The sequence below is a fragment of the Gorilla gorilla genome, chromosome 9 (assembly GCF_029281585.2).
Source record: "Gorilla gorilla gorilla isolate KB3781 chromosome 9, NHGRI_mGorGor1-v2.1_pri, whole genome shotgun sequence".
NCBI lineage: Eukaryota > Metazoa > Chordata > Mammalia > Primates > Hominidae > Gorilla > Gorilla gorilla.
The window spans coordinates 52238819-52253980 of NC_073233.2; the positions used below are offsets into that span (position 1 = coordinate 52238819).

General features: G+C 50.4%; 1 protein-coding gene across 2 annotated transcripts in view; it reads left to right on the forward strand.

Moving 5' to 3' along the window:
* CRY2 (cryptochrome circadian regulator 2) overlaps positions 1 to 14461 on the forward strand; it is a 36901-nt gene extending 22440 nt beyond the window's left edge. The window contains exons 7-12 of one of the 2 annotated variants that reach the window (XM_004050996.5): positions 740 to 1051; positions 1287 to 1438; positions 1564 to 1766; positions 2076 to 2168; positions 3316 to 3457; positions 12132 to 14461. In XM_004050996.5, the coding sequence (XP_004051044.1) occupies positions 740 to 1051; positions 1287 to 1438; positions 1564 to 1766; positions 2076 to 2168; positions 3316 to 3455 (900 nt within the window). In that variant the 3' untranslated portion in view covers positions 3456 to 3457; positions 12132 to 14461. Of the gene's footprint in view, positions 1 to 739; positions 1052 to 1286; positions 1439 to 1563; positions 1767 to 2075; positions 2169 to 3315; positions 10466 to 12131 lie in introns of those variants that run through there. The other variant, XM_055354743.2, reaches the window with a different exon arrangement.
* Positions 14462 to 15162: the final 701 nt, after the last annotated feature.

Genomic DNA, 15162 nt, shown 5'->3' on the forward strand with positions numbered 1-15162 from the left:
TGGGATTATAGGTGCATGCCACCACACCTGGCTAATTTTTTGTATTTTTTGTAGAAACTGGGTTTTGCCATGTTGCTCAGGCTGATCTCAAACTCCTGGGCTCAGGCCATCCACCCACCTCAGCCTCTCAAAGTGACAGATGCGAGCCACCACACCTGGCTGTATCTAGGTTTTTAAATGTTATCTCCTCATCCTTGCCATTATTGAGATTTTGTGGCATGGGATAGCTTTGCCAGTTTGGTGAGTAATCTTGTGACTTTAGGGAAGTCATTATTTGCTTGGAGGTCTGACTTCTTAATTACCTTATGGCCCCAGGTCCAGGCTGTGTGTATAATTTATTCAACCAGAATCTAGACTGAGCATTTTTCATGTGTGCTGATAGGAAAATTCCTTTTGACTTTCTAGAAGGTGGAGCCAAACAGGGAACTCTTGAGGACAAGGAACATGACCAGTCTTGGGAAGTTTGAATCCTAGTGCAGAGTCCTGTGGTGAGGCCCCTTCCCACTGCCTGGCCCTCTGTAGCTTTCTTCTTGCTCTGAGCAGTGGCACAGTGCAGGCAGGGCCTGGGTGTTTCACATGCAGGCACGCTGTGCCACTTCTAGGGGATAGTCCCTCCACATCTGGGAGCTGAGCCACTAGGTCTTTGGAGGGCCCAGATTCCTTTGTAGAAGAGACCTGAGAGGCACCATGCTAAGAGCTGGGCGAGTGTTTGTATCCATGTGCCACCCCTACCTCTCAGGTGAAGCGGAACAGCACACCTCCCCTCTCCCTATTTGGGCAACTCCTATGGCGAGAGTTCTTCTACACGGCAGCTACCAACAACCCCAGGTTTGACCGCATGGAGGGGAACCCCATCTGCATCCAGATCCCCTGGGACCGCAATCCTGAGGCCCTGGCCAAGTGGGCTGAGGGCAAGACAGGCTTCCCTTGGATTGATGCCATCATGACCCAACTGAGGCAGGAGGGCTGGATCCACCACCTGGCCCGGCATGCCGTGGCCTGCTTCCTGACCCGCGGGGACCTCTGGGTCAGCTGGGAGAGCGGGGTCCGGGTGAGTGCTCTCTCAATGAAAAGCTGGCCTGTACCCTCTGGTCAGGCCCATCAAAGGGCAGCCCCCTTCTGGGCTAAGGGATGGGGTGGGATTTCTGGGTCCAGGAGATCCCCTCCAGATCCTCTGTGGCTTGCCTTCAGTGGAAGGGTTTTGGCTCCTGGGGGCACTGTGGTGACTTGGGAAAAAACATGGCTGCATGTCCCCAAGGAGGCTGATCATCCCCTCCCCTATCTAGGTATTTGATGAGCTGCTCCTGGATGCAGATTTCAGCGTGAACGCAGGCAGCTGGATGTGGCTGTCCTGCAGTGCTTTCTTCCAGCAGTTCTTCCACTGCTACTGCCCTGTGGGCTTTGGCCGTCGCACGGACCCCAGTGGAGACTACATCAGGTGAGGATACAGACCAGGCTCTCTGGCCTCTGACCACTGTGGCCTCCTACTAGGATGGGATACCCTGGGCCTTTTGAAGGAGGGTCTAGGTATGCTGACGGGTCATCTGGTGTATCTTATTTAAGGCGATACCTGCCCAAATTGAAAGCATTCCCCTCTCGATACATCTATGAGCCCTGGAATGCCCCAGAGTCAATTCAGAAGGCAGCCAAGTGCATCATTGGTGTGGACTACCCACGGCCCATCGTCAACCATGCCGAGACCAGCCGGCTTAACATTGAACGAATGAAGCAGATTTACCAGCAGCTCTCGCGCTACCGGGGACTCTGTAAGGAGACAAACACCTAGCTCACTGAAGGGAAGGACAGCACCTACAGGCTCAGGGGGCCAGATGGGGATGTCCAGATACTTGCAAAGGGAGGCTGAGTGCTGTCTTTCGGGTTGACACCTTCGCGGGGTATGGGACACTGCAGGCTGGGATGAACTGGGCCTCCCTGAGTAGTTGTGGGGCTGTGGGAAGAAATGGAACCTCACTGTCTTGCTCCTACCCTCCCCACCCCCGCTTGCTTCATCCTGCCCTGTAGCCCTCTGCAATCCTGCGAGACGGCACTCTGATTACTCCTCGCCTCTCTCCCAGGTCTACTGGCATCTGTCCCTTCCTGTGTGGAAGACCTCAGTCACCCTGTGGCAGAGCCCAGCTCAAGCCAGGCTGGCAGCGTGAGCAGTGCAGGTGAGCAGCAGCAGCCAACCTCCTGTGGCCTCCTGTGGCCTGTGCCACCACTTCAGTCATTCAGGACTGAGGCCAGAAGGAGGCCTTGCCCAGTGCAGCTTATATTCCACCTGGGGCAGTCAGATAGTAAAGAAACCAAGTTGGATCATTTCAGATAACAAGTGCTTTGGAGGAAAAGAAAGTTGAGTGTCTTGACAGAGGGACTGGGAAAGAAGGATTTCTTCTGCATCACTTGAGATTGGAGCAGTCAGGGAACACCTCTGTAAGCAGAGACCCACGTCATGAGCAGGAGCCAGCCCTGCCACACACTGAGAAAATAACATTCCAGACAAAGGGAGTAGCAAGAAAAAGCTCACAAACAGTACCGAGCTTAGTCCCTTCAAGGAACCGAAGGGAGGTCAGTGTAGCGGCATGTCCCAGTGAGGAGCTGGAATGAGATGAGGACAAGATACAGCATGAGCAGCATGTGGCAGGCCTGATGTCCGAGACGACGACTAGGATTCAGCCTTCAGTGCACTGAAGGATGTGCAGGGCATGATTGGACTTAGGTGTGAAAAAGCTCCCTGGCCTGCTGGATGGAGATTGGACAGTGTAGGCCGGAGCGGGCACAGGGAGGCCAGAGAGGAGGCAGCACAGACAGGGTGGTGGCCGCAAGGAGAAAGACTGGACAGATTCGCTGCATTCGGAGCCTCCTCCCTTCCTGGGGATGAAGATGAGTAACATGAGATGGGAAGAACACGGTTTTTCTAGTTGGCCCAGCTAGGCTGCCTCCATGGGCAGCATGACTCCTCCACAGGGGCCCTGCTCTTTGCTGCTTGGGGAGGCTGATTCAGGGTTGCAGAGGGAATGCCTCACCTTCAAAGCAGGACAGCAGGCAGGCCAAATCAGTCTCTGGCCACAGCCCATGCCATTTGGGGCCCAAAAGCTGGTCCTGCTACCAGCAGGCCTGCTTGGTCATGTCCTCCTTGGACATTTCCAGGCAAAGTCACTGCTGATAGCAAGGCTGAGGGGCAGGTCTGAGGAGCAGCATGCTGGCATTCCATTGATAAGTGTGCTCCCTGTCCCCTAAAGAGCTGCTGCTGCATAGTGTGGGATCATTTTGGCTGCATGCACAGTCTGTGTGACCCTTTGACACGCTTCCCTACAGGCCCAAGACCACTACCCAGTGGCCCAGCATCCCCCAAACGCAAACTGGAAGCAGCCGAGGAACCACCTGGTGAAGAACTCAGCAAACGGGCCAGGGTGGCAGAGTTGCCAACCCCAGAGCTGCCGAGCAAGGATGCCTGAGAGTGAGTGACAGCAGTCTAGATTCAACCTCAGGAAGGAAGTTGGGAGTGGGGGGGCCTATTGCCCTGCCAGCTGCAGGTTGAAACATAGCAAACTAGATGAAAATCTGGTGGGACCACCCAATGCTCAGCCACTAAAGCTTTACCATTTTACAGTGGTAGCCGGGTTCCATCCTGGCTTAGGGAATGAGTACTTTCTGGTTGATATCTGTGTGACCTTTACCACTGGGCCGGCTGTGGTGGCTCATGTATGTAATCCCAGCACTTTGGGAGGCCAAGGTGGGAGGATCGCTTGAGGTCAGGAGTACAAGACCAACCTGGCCAAACCAACATAGTGAGACTCCATCTCTAAAAACATAATAATAATAATAATAATCTGGTGGGACTGCATGACTTTTAGGATTTCAGCTCAAAAATCCCACCATTCTGACTTTTATCAGAGATTTAAAAGTCAAGCCCTTTTCTATTTTTTTGCCAGCTAAGGGAAAAAGGGAGGCATGGGGGCTGAGGGGTGGCACTTTCTACCTATTAAAATGAGTCACACTCAAGAGAAAGAAAGCTGAGACCTGTGTGTGAAGCAGCGGGGAAAAGGCCCATTGCAGGGTCTGAGGCTGCTCCAGGCCCCCTGCTCTCCGACAGGCTGAGTTCTATAGGCCAGCCAGTGGAGGGCAGCACTGACCTTGAGAAGCCTGGACAGAGGGCTGTGCTGTGTCTTACTTGGCCCAGCCCTGCCTGAGGACCAGTAGACCCAGTCTGTCATCATCTTTGCCTTTTGCGGCCTGTCCTCCCTTCTCACCCATCCTGTGGCCTCAGCTCTGCACCTCCCTGGCAGCGCTCATCTTGGAAGCCTCCTGAATGTCATCAAAACACTGGCTTCTCCTTTCCCAAGGGAGGAAGGGCCTTTTATGCCACTCTTGGGGAAATGTAAATTCCTGTCCCCTCTGAGTCATCATCTCAAGCTGTTCCTTATGCACCATGTCTTCGTCATTAGATTGGAGGGTGATTTTTCTCCATGGAGCTGATAGGTTCTTTTTATCAGATCCCTCTTACTTCAGGGCCAGGCCACGGCCATCTGGTTTGAGTGTCTGGATTTGTGTGCTCACTGAGATGGGCATTTGATGCCTGCACCCTTCACCTTTCCTGGGCTCTTTGACATAGACATTGCTGATGGACAGATGTGTGCTATCTTGTTCCTGGGAGTACCAGCAACCTACTACTCTCTCAGTTATCTCTTAGCTCTGTGATACTAAGCAAAGTTCATCCTGTATTACAAATTTGGAACTTGCCAGGCTGACACTCTGATTTTCGGATGAGAAGACCAAAGAACAGAGAGGTTAAATGTCTGGGTCAAGGTTGCTCAGTAAGCTAATGGTGTCCAATTCAACATGAAATTGTTGCCAGCAGGTGGGTGAAGAAGGGGGAGCATTAAACATATAAAATGTGATGTGCTGTCCATCCATAAGGATTGAACAGTCTGCTTAGATAAAAAGAAGCAATAACCTAGAATTCCTGGACAAATGATACAGACTATACAAGCTTAGCAGAAGGGAGCTGGTGTGGTCTGGAACAATCAGGGAACATATCACAGAAGTTTGCGCTAGGGGGCCTGAAAAGTGAATTGGATTCAGGCAGTGAGCAGGGCGCTTAGGACAAGAAAAACAGCTGAAGGTTTATGTGATCTTGTACAAATGACTTAACTGCTATGAGACTCAGTTTCCTCACCTATAAATTAGGTTGCTGTTGCAACAATTAAATGATTAAATCTGGGCCGGGCGCAGTGGCTCATACCTATAATCCCAGCACTTTGGGAGGCCGAGGTGGGCGGATCACCTGAGGTTGGGGGTTCGAGATCAGCCTCATCCGCTTGGAGAAACCCCGTCTCTACTAAAAATACAAAATTAGCTGGCATGGTGACGTATGCCTGTAATTCCAGCTACTCGGGAGGCTGGGGCAAGAGAATCACTTGAACCCCGGAGGCAGAGGTTGCAGTGAGCCGAGATCGTGCCATTGCACTCCAGCCTGGGTGACAAGAGCAAAACTCTGTCTAAAAAAAAAAAAAGATTAAATCTGTGTGTGTCAGCTAGAAATGTGGGGGTCTATTAATAATAGCTCAATTACTGTGGCTAAAACAAATAGGGGCTTATTTTTCTTACCTAACAAGGGGCCCAGAAATAGTGTTGCTGGTCTGGGCTTGGGTGGCAGCCCCAGCTTCAGCCATCAATTCTTGATCAAAGAGGAAAGAGAAGGGACAGCAAGGGCAGCTGCACTCCTTCCGTACACATATCAAGAGCTCATGCTTTGCCAGACACCATTCCACGCATTGGGGGTATGGTTGTATACAAGACTGGCAGTATCACTTCCCCCTTGGGTGCATATTAGTGGAAGGAGACAGACAGTAAACAAATAAATATTTAAAATTTCAAGAGGCCAGCCGGGCGTGGTGGCTCACACTTGTAATCCCAGCACTTTGGGAGGCTGAGGCAGATGGATCACGAGGTCAGGAGTTCGAGACCAGCCTGGCCAACATGGTGAAATCCTGTCTCTACTAAAAATACAAAAATTAGCCAGGCGTGGTGGCAGGTGCCTGTAGTCCCAGCTACTTGGGAGGCTGAGGCAGGAGAATCAGTTGAACCCGGGAGGCAGAGGTTGCAGTGAGCCAAGATCGTACCACTGCACTCCAGCCTGGGTGACAGAGCTAGACTCAGTCTCACAAAAAAAAGTTTCAGGAGGCCATCAGTGCTATGAAAACAATAAAATAAAGTTGAGTAAGAAAGTAAGTTTGGGGCACAGAAGAGGCTGCAGTTCTGTATTATAAGGGTTGCTGGTCCAGGGACCATACTTGGAGAATCACTGACTTAGACCAATCATAATCCGTTTTCTGGGCGAAGCCCATTGCCTCCTGAACACATTTTAGGTTCTGTTAACCAGGAAGTGTGGATACTGGTAGACAGCTAATGGTGACTGCTTTATAGGCAAGACACTTACTCAAGTGTGTGGGTCATGAGTGCTTGGTAAGCAGTAGTTATTATTGTAGGTATTGTTATTATTGTAGAAGACACAAGGTTACAGTTGGGTCTGTTTATGGAGGGTTGTAAATGGCAGGCACATGAGTCTGCTAGTGTACTCTTTGGGAGTGAAGAAACATTTTGGAACAGGAATGATCAAACTGGCATTTTGGGAGGATGAATTAGGCATTGGGCTGGGACCTGCAGAGGAACAGGTTGGGGAGAGAAAGTCAGCTGAGAGGCTTGACAGTGATTCCAAGGGAAGACATGACAAGGATGCAGAGGTAAGTGCCCATCTCTTGCCCTGGAGTCGAGAAGATTGTCAGCCTACTGGGATTTTAAGGACTGATTCTTGAGGTTTACTCTGCCCTCCACTGGTGGCTCAATGGGGAGTTAGGCCAGGCTAGACTGTGAAGGTTGGGGGTGCAGAGGTCAGAGGATCTGGGGTGGTGCAGACTTCCCTCCAAGACAGACTAGGGAGGAACAGCTGTGTTCTTTGGAAATCCTGAGAGAAGAAGAGTACACCATGTCTCACCATGTGCTGGCAGAGGCACCTGGGCCTAAAGATGCTTAGCATCCTCAGCTGTAAAATGGTGATAATAGCATCTTGTCACCTGCCCTACCCATCGAAAAAGTCTTTGAATATGTAAAACGCACTATGCAAATGGAATCACATTATCATCTTGCACTTTCTTCTCTGGGTGTCTTTGATTATGTTGGTGTTACTTCAGTCAGAGCCAGCACCCTAAGCTGAATGGACCACAGAGCTGTGGCTATGTAGCCCAAATTGGTATCATATTATATTGGGTCGGGGGAGGGGGGTGGCAGGGAGACTTGTCCCTTTTTCCTCCATTTCCTCTGTCATTTTTAATTGTGTGACTTTGGGCTGGATCCATAGCCTTTCTGCCATGCTTTAGGTGTAAGATGTGAATAGTCATTCTTCATCAGCCTGAAGGCTACATCCTGGGCCTTTTGAGGTCTCCTTTAGCTCTGAGCTCTATAGTTCTGGATTCTGTTTTTCTAATGCCTCAGGCCTGTGGCAGTGTACAGGGTGGACAGTCACTTAAAATTTAAACTGATCTGGTAGGAAAGCATGGCCTCCAATCAGTAGGTTCTACACTTACCTCAAATCCACACCAGCTATCTGTTCTGCATTAAGTTTTATTTTACAGCATTCACTAAACTGAAAAACAAGCCAGCCCCCAAGTAGCTATTGTTTCAAATGGTTCCCCATAATCCCCAAAGCTGCTGACTGCTCCGGATTCCATTAGCCTTGAATTGTGTACAGATTTCTCTCATTGGTCCAATTATTTTGCCATGGGGAGAACAGCTCACGTGTTCCATTTGCCCTTCTGCTGGTACAGACTGATCTGTGGAGAGAAGCCCCACTGAATACAAAAGGTTCCCGGCCAAGGATCACCTCTTCCCCTCCCCCGCCGGCTTTTGTTAGCTCTGCAGTAAGCCTGACTGGGTAAATCATCGAGTAAAACCTGACTTCTGGATTCTCCTTGATGTCTTTTTGACACTAGTTTAGTTGTATACTCTGTCCTTGTAAGGTGAAAGGCACTAGCAATTGGTAAAATGCTAAATAGTGGAAGTGAAGGCAGTGTGGCATTGGCCAGAGAGCCCTGCGTTACACTCAGACTAGTGTCTGCATCCCAGACCTGCCAGCATTACACTCAGACTAGTGTCTGTGTCCCAGACCTGCCACTTGCCTCTTGTGAGACTCCACCCAAATAGTCTCACCTCTCTGTTCCTGCCTTTAAAATCAGAGGCAGGATTCTCAGTTCATGCCTTTAAAATCAGAAGTTTAGACTCATATCCCCTAGCGCTTTCCCTGGCACTTCATAAGTAGGCGTTGACTGATGGCTGTCCCTTCCACTTTCTTGCATGATCTGCATGCTGTGGGAAGGGTAAAGGTGTGGTTGACCTGAGGAATGAGATTGAGCTCAGAGCTTCAGCTCTCTCCCCCATCCAGGCCCAGCTGTACTTCCCTGACCCTCACTTGGAAGCAGGTAGCGAACCCTCTGCCTTTCTCAAGCTCTTGGGCACTGTGCCTTGCCCAATATGATGGGGAGAGGGAAACATTGAGACTCTGTGACAGTCTGCAAACAAAGTTTCCTCCAAACCATCAGCTGTTGTGGACCCTCTGCCAGCATAAACTCATGCCTGCACACGTGCATCCACCCCTCCAGGGCGAGGAGCATAGGGACGGGCAGACTTATACACTTGGGTTCTTGATAGCATCTAATGGATGGGAAGGGGTGTGAGGGCAAAGGTACCCAGGAGGCCATGCTAACTAACATTGGGTTGCAGAGGGAGACAGTCGTTACGCTTTTTGTTCTAGCCACCACTGTGTTTCTTGTATTAATGACAGGTTGAAAGAGTTGGACAACTAAGAGATTGATTTTTCAGTGAATGTTTTATGAGTTGATTTTCCCTTGGTGCCTCCCCCTTGGCTGTTCTTCCCTTCCCTTTAGTCCTGCTGTCATCATTTTTCTGCAAGACCTCATTTGATTTCCCCAGACCCCTTTTTCTACAGACGCACGCCCTAGCTTGAGGACAAGAGCACGGCACCAACTAGTTATCTGCTGATCAAGCAGCTTGAGTAACTAGTTGAACAGGCCTTTAGCTAGCTTTATAGGCGAGGCCAAGTTGGTTCTTCTAAACCTTGGTTTTCTGCGTTGGTAGCTTTGAAACCATCATAGAGGGACTTGGGTGACTAGGGCTTATCTGAGTCCAGGACACTGCCCCCTCCTTTCATGAGCCTGCCCAAAACTAACTGGTGCCGAAGTCAACATATGTCTGAATTGTTATCATTATATCCACCTGACTGTACCTCACCCTCTTATCTTCTAAGCTTAGGCATTGGTTCTTAAACCCTGTTTGGGTTACTCCCCACTTTGGAAAGTCGATGGAGGATGGAACCCATACCCAGAAAACTGCATATGTTCACACACACAGAGGAATGTGCACATCACTCCAGAGGCTCCATGGACTGCCCCAAAGCCTATCCTTGGGCTCCTTAAGGCCCAGGAACCCCAGATTAACAGCAGTTATTCTAAGGAATCTTCATGCACTCTTTATCTTCCCCCATCCCTGAAAATGGATAAAACACACACAAAAAAAATGGAGGTGTTGGGCAAGGAGAACCTTTTGTAGTATATCCTGCAATCCTGAAAGTTTTCTATTTCAGAAGACTAGCCATATCTTTAGTTTAACAACAGGGGCCAGAGAGAGCCCTGTGTGTGGAGTATATACTAACAATCAGCATATTTCAATAAATACATGTACACCTTAATAATACATACATTTGTAGCAAAAAAAATGGCTAGGTTATTATAGTACAAGCTTAAAGGGAAAAATTATTGAAAATAACACACATTTTAAAGAATAAAACACACAGCCAGGTGCGGTGGCTCACGCCTGTAATCCCAGCACTTTGGGAGGCTGAGGGGGGCGGATCACCTGAGATCAGGAGTTCAAGACCAGCCTGGGCAACATGGTGAAACCCCATCTCTACTAAAAGTACAAAAATTAGTTGTGGTGGCAGGTGTCTGTAATCTCAGCCACTTGGGAGGCCAAGGCAGGAGAATTGCTTGAACCCAGGAGGCAGAAGTTGCAGTGAGCCGAGATTGCGCCACTGCACTCTAGCCTGGGCAACAGAACAAGACTCTATTAAAAAAAAAAAAAGAAAAAGTCGGGCTCGGTGGCTCACTCCTGTAATCCCAGCACTTTGGGAGGCCGAAGCGGGTGGATCACCTGAGGTCAGGAGTTAGAGACCAGCCTGACCAACATGGAGAAACCCCATCTCTACTAAAAATACAAAATTAGCCAGGTGTGGTGGCACATGCCTGTAATCCCAGCTACTCAGGAGGCTGAGGCAGGAGAATCGCTTGAACCTGGGAGGCAGAGGTTGCAGTGAGCCAAGATCACTCCATTGCACTCCAGCCTGGGCAACAAGAGTGAAACTCTGTCTCAAAAAAAAAAAAAAAAAAAAGAATAAGACACACAGTACTGACCTATACAGGCACCCACTCTTATGTCTGCTCTTTATTTTGCCCAGCTTCCAGATATAATTATCATCAGATAAAATCTGCTTCAGATTTACCATGCGGCCTTAAAAGCATTGCATGATACTGAATCCTTGTCTCCAATGTCTTTGACTTTAAGAGCATTTTCCCTTTTCTAATAACAGCTTAATTCACATGTATGTCTGTTGGATATTAGTCTTCATGCTGCCATGTTGAATTTCTTCTAAAAGTCTTCTTCTCTAAAAGTCTTCATGAGCAATACTATCGTATAGATATTACTTGCTAGTAAAAAGACAGATTTGAGAATCAGACAGATGTGGATTTCCTTTTTTGGCTCTGCCACTTATGAATGCTGTTGTCCTGGGCAAGTTCCTTCTCCTCTCTGTTTTCTGTTTTCTCATCTACAAAAATGGAGGGCAAGCTTCAAGGTTTCTGGGATCTCAAGTTGTGTTAGTCTGCTCAGGCTGCCATGACAAAGTATCACAGACTGGGTGGCTTAATCAAGAGAAATGTGTCCTCTCACTGTTCTGGAGGCTGGAAGTCTAAGATCAAAATGTTGCCAGGGTTGGCTTCTTTTCTTCTGAGGCTCCTCTCTGTGGCTTATAAACAGCCATCTTCTCCCTGTGTCTTCACATGGTCTTCCCTCTGTACTGTCTGGGTCTAAATTTCCTCTTCCTTTAAGGACACCAGTCATATTGGATTAGGGCCCACACTAATGACCTCATTTAACTTAATTACCTCTTTAAAGACCCTGTCTCCAAGTACAGTCACCTTCTGGGGTACTGGGGGTTAGGACTTCAACATAAGAATTTTGTGGGGGACAGAATTCAGCCACAGCACAAGTGTATAGTACCTGACCCACGGCAGGCTTAGGAAGCCTACTTATTATCTACCTCACCCACATTTAAACTGCACAAACTTTTAATGGGACGCTGTGTGTCTCTGTAGACTCTCAGACACACTAAACCTATTTAAACAGACAACTCAGCATTGTGACAGGTGCACTCTGTCCTTCCTTTATTATCAGGGATGAAGCTGTTTCTTCTCTTTGCCCCAGATTCCGGATGTCATAAATCTTTAAAATGAGTCATCCTTGTGTCTCCTCTCTCCCTCCTGCCCCCACAATCTTCCAGCACTGTGCCAGGGTGCTTTCATCTATATGTGGAAATGTGCTCACCTGCTGATTGTAAACTCAGTCATTGCCTTACTCTTCAAAATTACTCGTCCCAGCGGGCTTCTCTTCCAGCCATTTTTTCCTGATTCTCCATCTCTGGCAGCAGCTGCTGTGCCTTGATTCAGAAGCTGCCCTTGTCATATCTGAGCAAGTATCCCCCAGGGCTTCACGTGACTCTCACATAGCCTTGTCCTCCTCCTCCTCTGCTGTCCGCAGCCCTGGGTGGAGGGCCTGCAGTGGGGAGCTTGTCCTGCATCAGCACCTCAGAGGGGCAGTATTCCCTCATCCCAGTGGCATCCCAGCAACAACCTGTCCCCAGGTACCGTGGCCCTTTCAGCTCACTCTTTCAGCTCTTCTCAGGTCCCGCTCTGAATGTCCCCAGAGAAGCAGCCAGAGGAGCTTGTGTCCCTGGGCAACTGAGCAGCCTCCTGAATGCTCCTTTTGCACTTGTTTTTCTCTTCCAGCTGCAGAGCCCTTGCTCCGTGAGCAAAGCCTGGGTGCCCAAGCAGCCACCGCAGCAGCAGAGTACAACCTGCAGAGAAGCTGATCACCGGGCAATGATAGAGCGAGCATGTGTGTGTGTGTGCGCGTGTGCAGAGGAGGGAGTGGTGTGCCTGTTTGCGTGTGCATGCATCTGTTGACACTCATGATTCTGAATGTTGCCTGGGCTGGGGGAGTACCTGTAGCACGCCAGTGCTGTTTCCCAGCCTCCAGACACAAGGCTCGAGGTTATGGCAGTGACTTTCAGCTGAGACCTGTTCCTGCAAGCCAGCTGCCTTGTCTGAACAGAACGTAGTGGTAGGACCCTAGCTGGGATTCTGGCATCTGCCTCCCTAGACCTCCTTCCCTCCCTCGTCACGTCAGACTGTGGAGCAGGAGCACAGCAGTTCTGGCTGTTGTCCAAAGCATGGGATTCTGGAGGCAGCCAGAGCCCTGCTGAGTTCCTGCTTTCTGACCTGGAGGCTGAGCAGGCCGGAGTGGATGGATGCTGTCCAGACGTAGCCACCTGGCCTCTGTTTCTTATTTTAAAATTCTATGCTACTGGGCTCAGTCCCAGGCCCTTCCTTGGGCTTCTGGGACTGAGCATGAGGCCATAGACAGATCTAAAAAGTTTCCACCACCCTACAGAAGTACACACAGATACCTGACTGGTGTGGGGTATGCCTGGTACTGTAATAGGAGCCTAAGACAGCACACCTACCTTTTCAGGATTTAGAACCTAAAATTAGAAAGAGAATCCCAGCTGTCATTGTTCCTTCCCCAGAAGCTGAGAGCCAGCCTCAGAGCTTACCCAGGAGCTGTGGAGGGGCAAGGGTCAAACTGACTCACGCTACCAGGAGGAGACCAGGTTGCAGTGGCATAAGGCCCCCTGGTTTCTCTGGCCACACTCCAAAGCACCACAGTGCTGCCAGTGAGGACAGCTGACACCCAGCCAGGGAAACCATTCTAGTCTTTATTCTGTTGGCTTCCAGGGCCTGCCCTGGACTTGTCAGCATCCAGACTGCCATGTCAGCTATCCCAGTAGCTGAGCTCCAAGGACTCAGGCAGAGGGACTCAGGGATGGGGACTGCCAGGGGCAGTTGGCAAAAGTCCAAGTAGAGATTACACCCAGCACACCATTCCTTCCAGGAGCAGTAGGTGGGAGGTTTGACCCAGAGAAGCCAAGCCTTGCATTCCAGGAGTGGCCTGCGCCTCCCACCTCTTCCTTCCCACTGCCAAAGGCCTGTGTTGAGAAAGATGTCATGCAAAAGGACGACGGTGGCCAACTAAAGCAAGTCTTCCTTCCACCCTGTGGCCTGCACTTGAGCCACAAAGTGTGTGTGTGTGTGTGTGGTACGTGTGTGTGTGTGTGTGGCTATGAGGCTGATTCCTGTTTGGATTTTTGTCCTCACATGTATCATTAAGCTGGCCTTTGGGCCTTTTCCTTTCTACCTCCCCTGTGACCTTTCCTAGCCTCAGATCTGTTAATCCTTTTGGCCCCAGCCCTGTCCCTCACTGTCCTCTGTCCTTGGACCAGAACCCTGGGGTCAGACCCATCTCCTGTAGCTGTCCATCACACTGACAGGCTTCTTCCTGAGATATCCTCAGGTTTTCTCAGCCAGAGAGCTGCCTTTAGAGTCCAACTGTTGTATGTATGTCACCCTCACTAGAAATGTCCCATCATCGTGGGAGGGGAGCAGGGCACAGGGGATGGTGTGCATTCAGAGCATTGGGTTGGGGGCTTCCCTGTTCCCTCAGCCCCAGCCGAGAGGAAAGAGAATCAGGGGCCACTGCCAGAAAGAGAGTCAAGCAAACCTGGAAGGGCAAATCTGAGACCCTGGGAAGGCCAAAGGCCGAGGCCCAGATTTAGTATTCACTAGCAGTGCCTTCGGGTAGCAGGATGATTCCTTTTCCTGCCTGTCTGCTGCTGGCTCTCTTCCCTAAGGTACAGGTTGGCAGGACCACCTCCGCCTACTTCTCCACCATCCCTAGCATGCCAACCCGCTCCCAGATCAACCTGCCAGTGGAGTCAGGCAGTGCACTCCTGGAGCCAAGAGGGAAGGGCAGGGTAGAGAGGGTATGTCCAGTAGCCTGGAGCTCCATGGTGGCTTCATGCCTCCCTTCTCCCAGCTCAGGTGGCCCTGAGGGCTCCCTCGGAACAGTGCCCCAAATCCTGACCCAAGGGCCAGCATGGGGAAGAGATGGTTGCAGGCAAAATGCACTTTATAGAGATTTTCTATTGCTGGGAAGGTGTGTTTCTCCCACAATTTGTTTGTGAATATTCACTTGTTTTATAAATGTCTGACCTGTCTGAGTAAGGTTGTGCTGTCGTCAATCTTGTGGGAGGCCTGGGAACCAGGGTTTTGGTAAGCCTGAGCCTGAATGAAGCTGTCGGCCACCCCATCTTGGTTCTGTGGGAGTCAGGAGCCTCCTATTCCTCCTTAGGAAGGGGGAGCAGCCAGAGCAGACTGGAGCAGCTTGGTCAAGAGTTGGTCCAGAGCTTGGTCAAGAGTTGGGGGTCAATTGGCCAAAATAGTATAGAGCACTCTGGCCCAGAGTGAGGGTCCTAAGTGCCATCCTGCAGTGCCACCCAGCCTCGCAGCCCACTTAAACCCCCTCCCAGGCTGGGGGTCAGTCAGTGCAGGGCCTGCTCCAGGCCCTCAATCCATCCTTTAATTCAATGCAGCCACTTAAGCTGCAGCCTGTGGTGAGGAGGGGATGCAGGCTCTCTGGCTGTGACTAGGTGGTTGAGATCTGCCCACAGCCAAGCCTAGGGCGCCTGGATGCTGGCTTTGTCTCCTGGCCAGAGAATGGCCCCTCTCTGTGCAGTGTGCCCTGCTTCCATGCTAGGGGATGCTAGCCTTGGACTGAAAGCTTTATTAGCTCACACCCCAACTTTGTGGGAAGGGGCCCAGGCAAGGCCCAAGAATATCACAGTCTGGCCTGCACAGAGTGAAGAAGGAGAAAAGGGGAGGAACCTGCCTTGGGGACTTGTCTAATTCTTGGCTCTGCTCT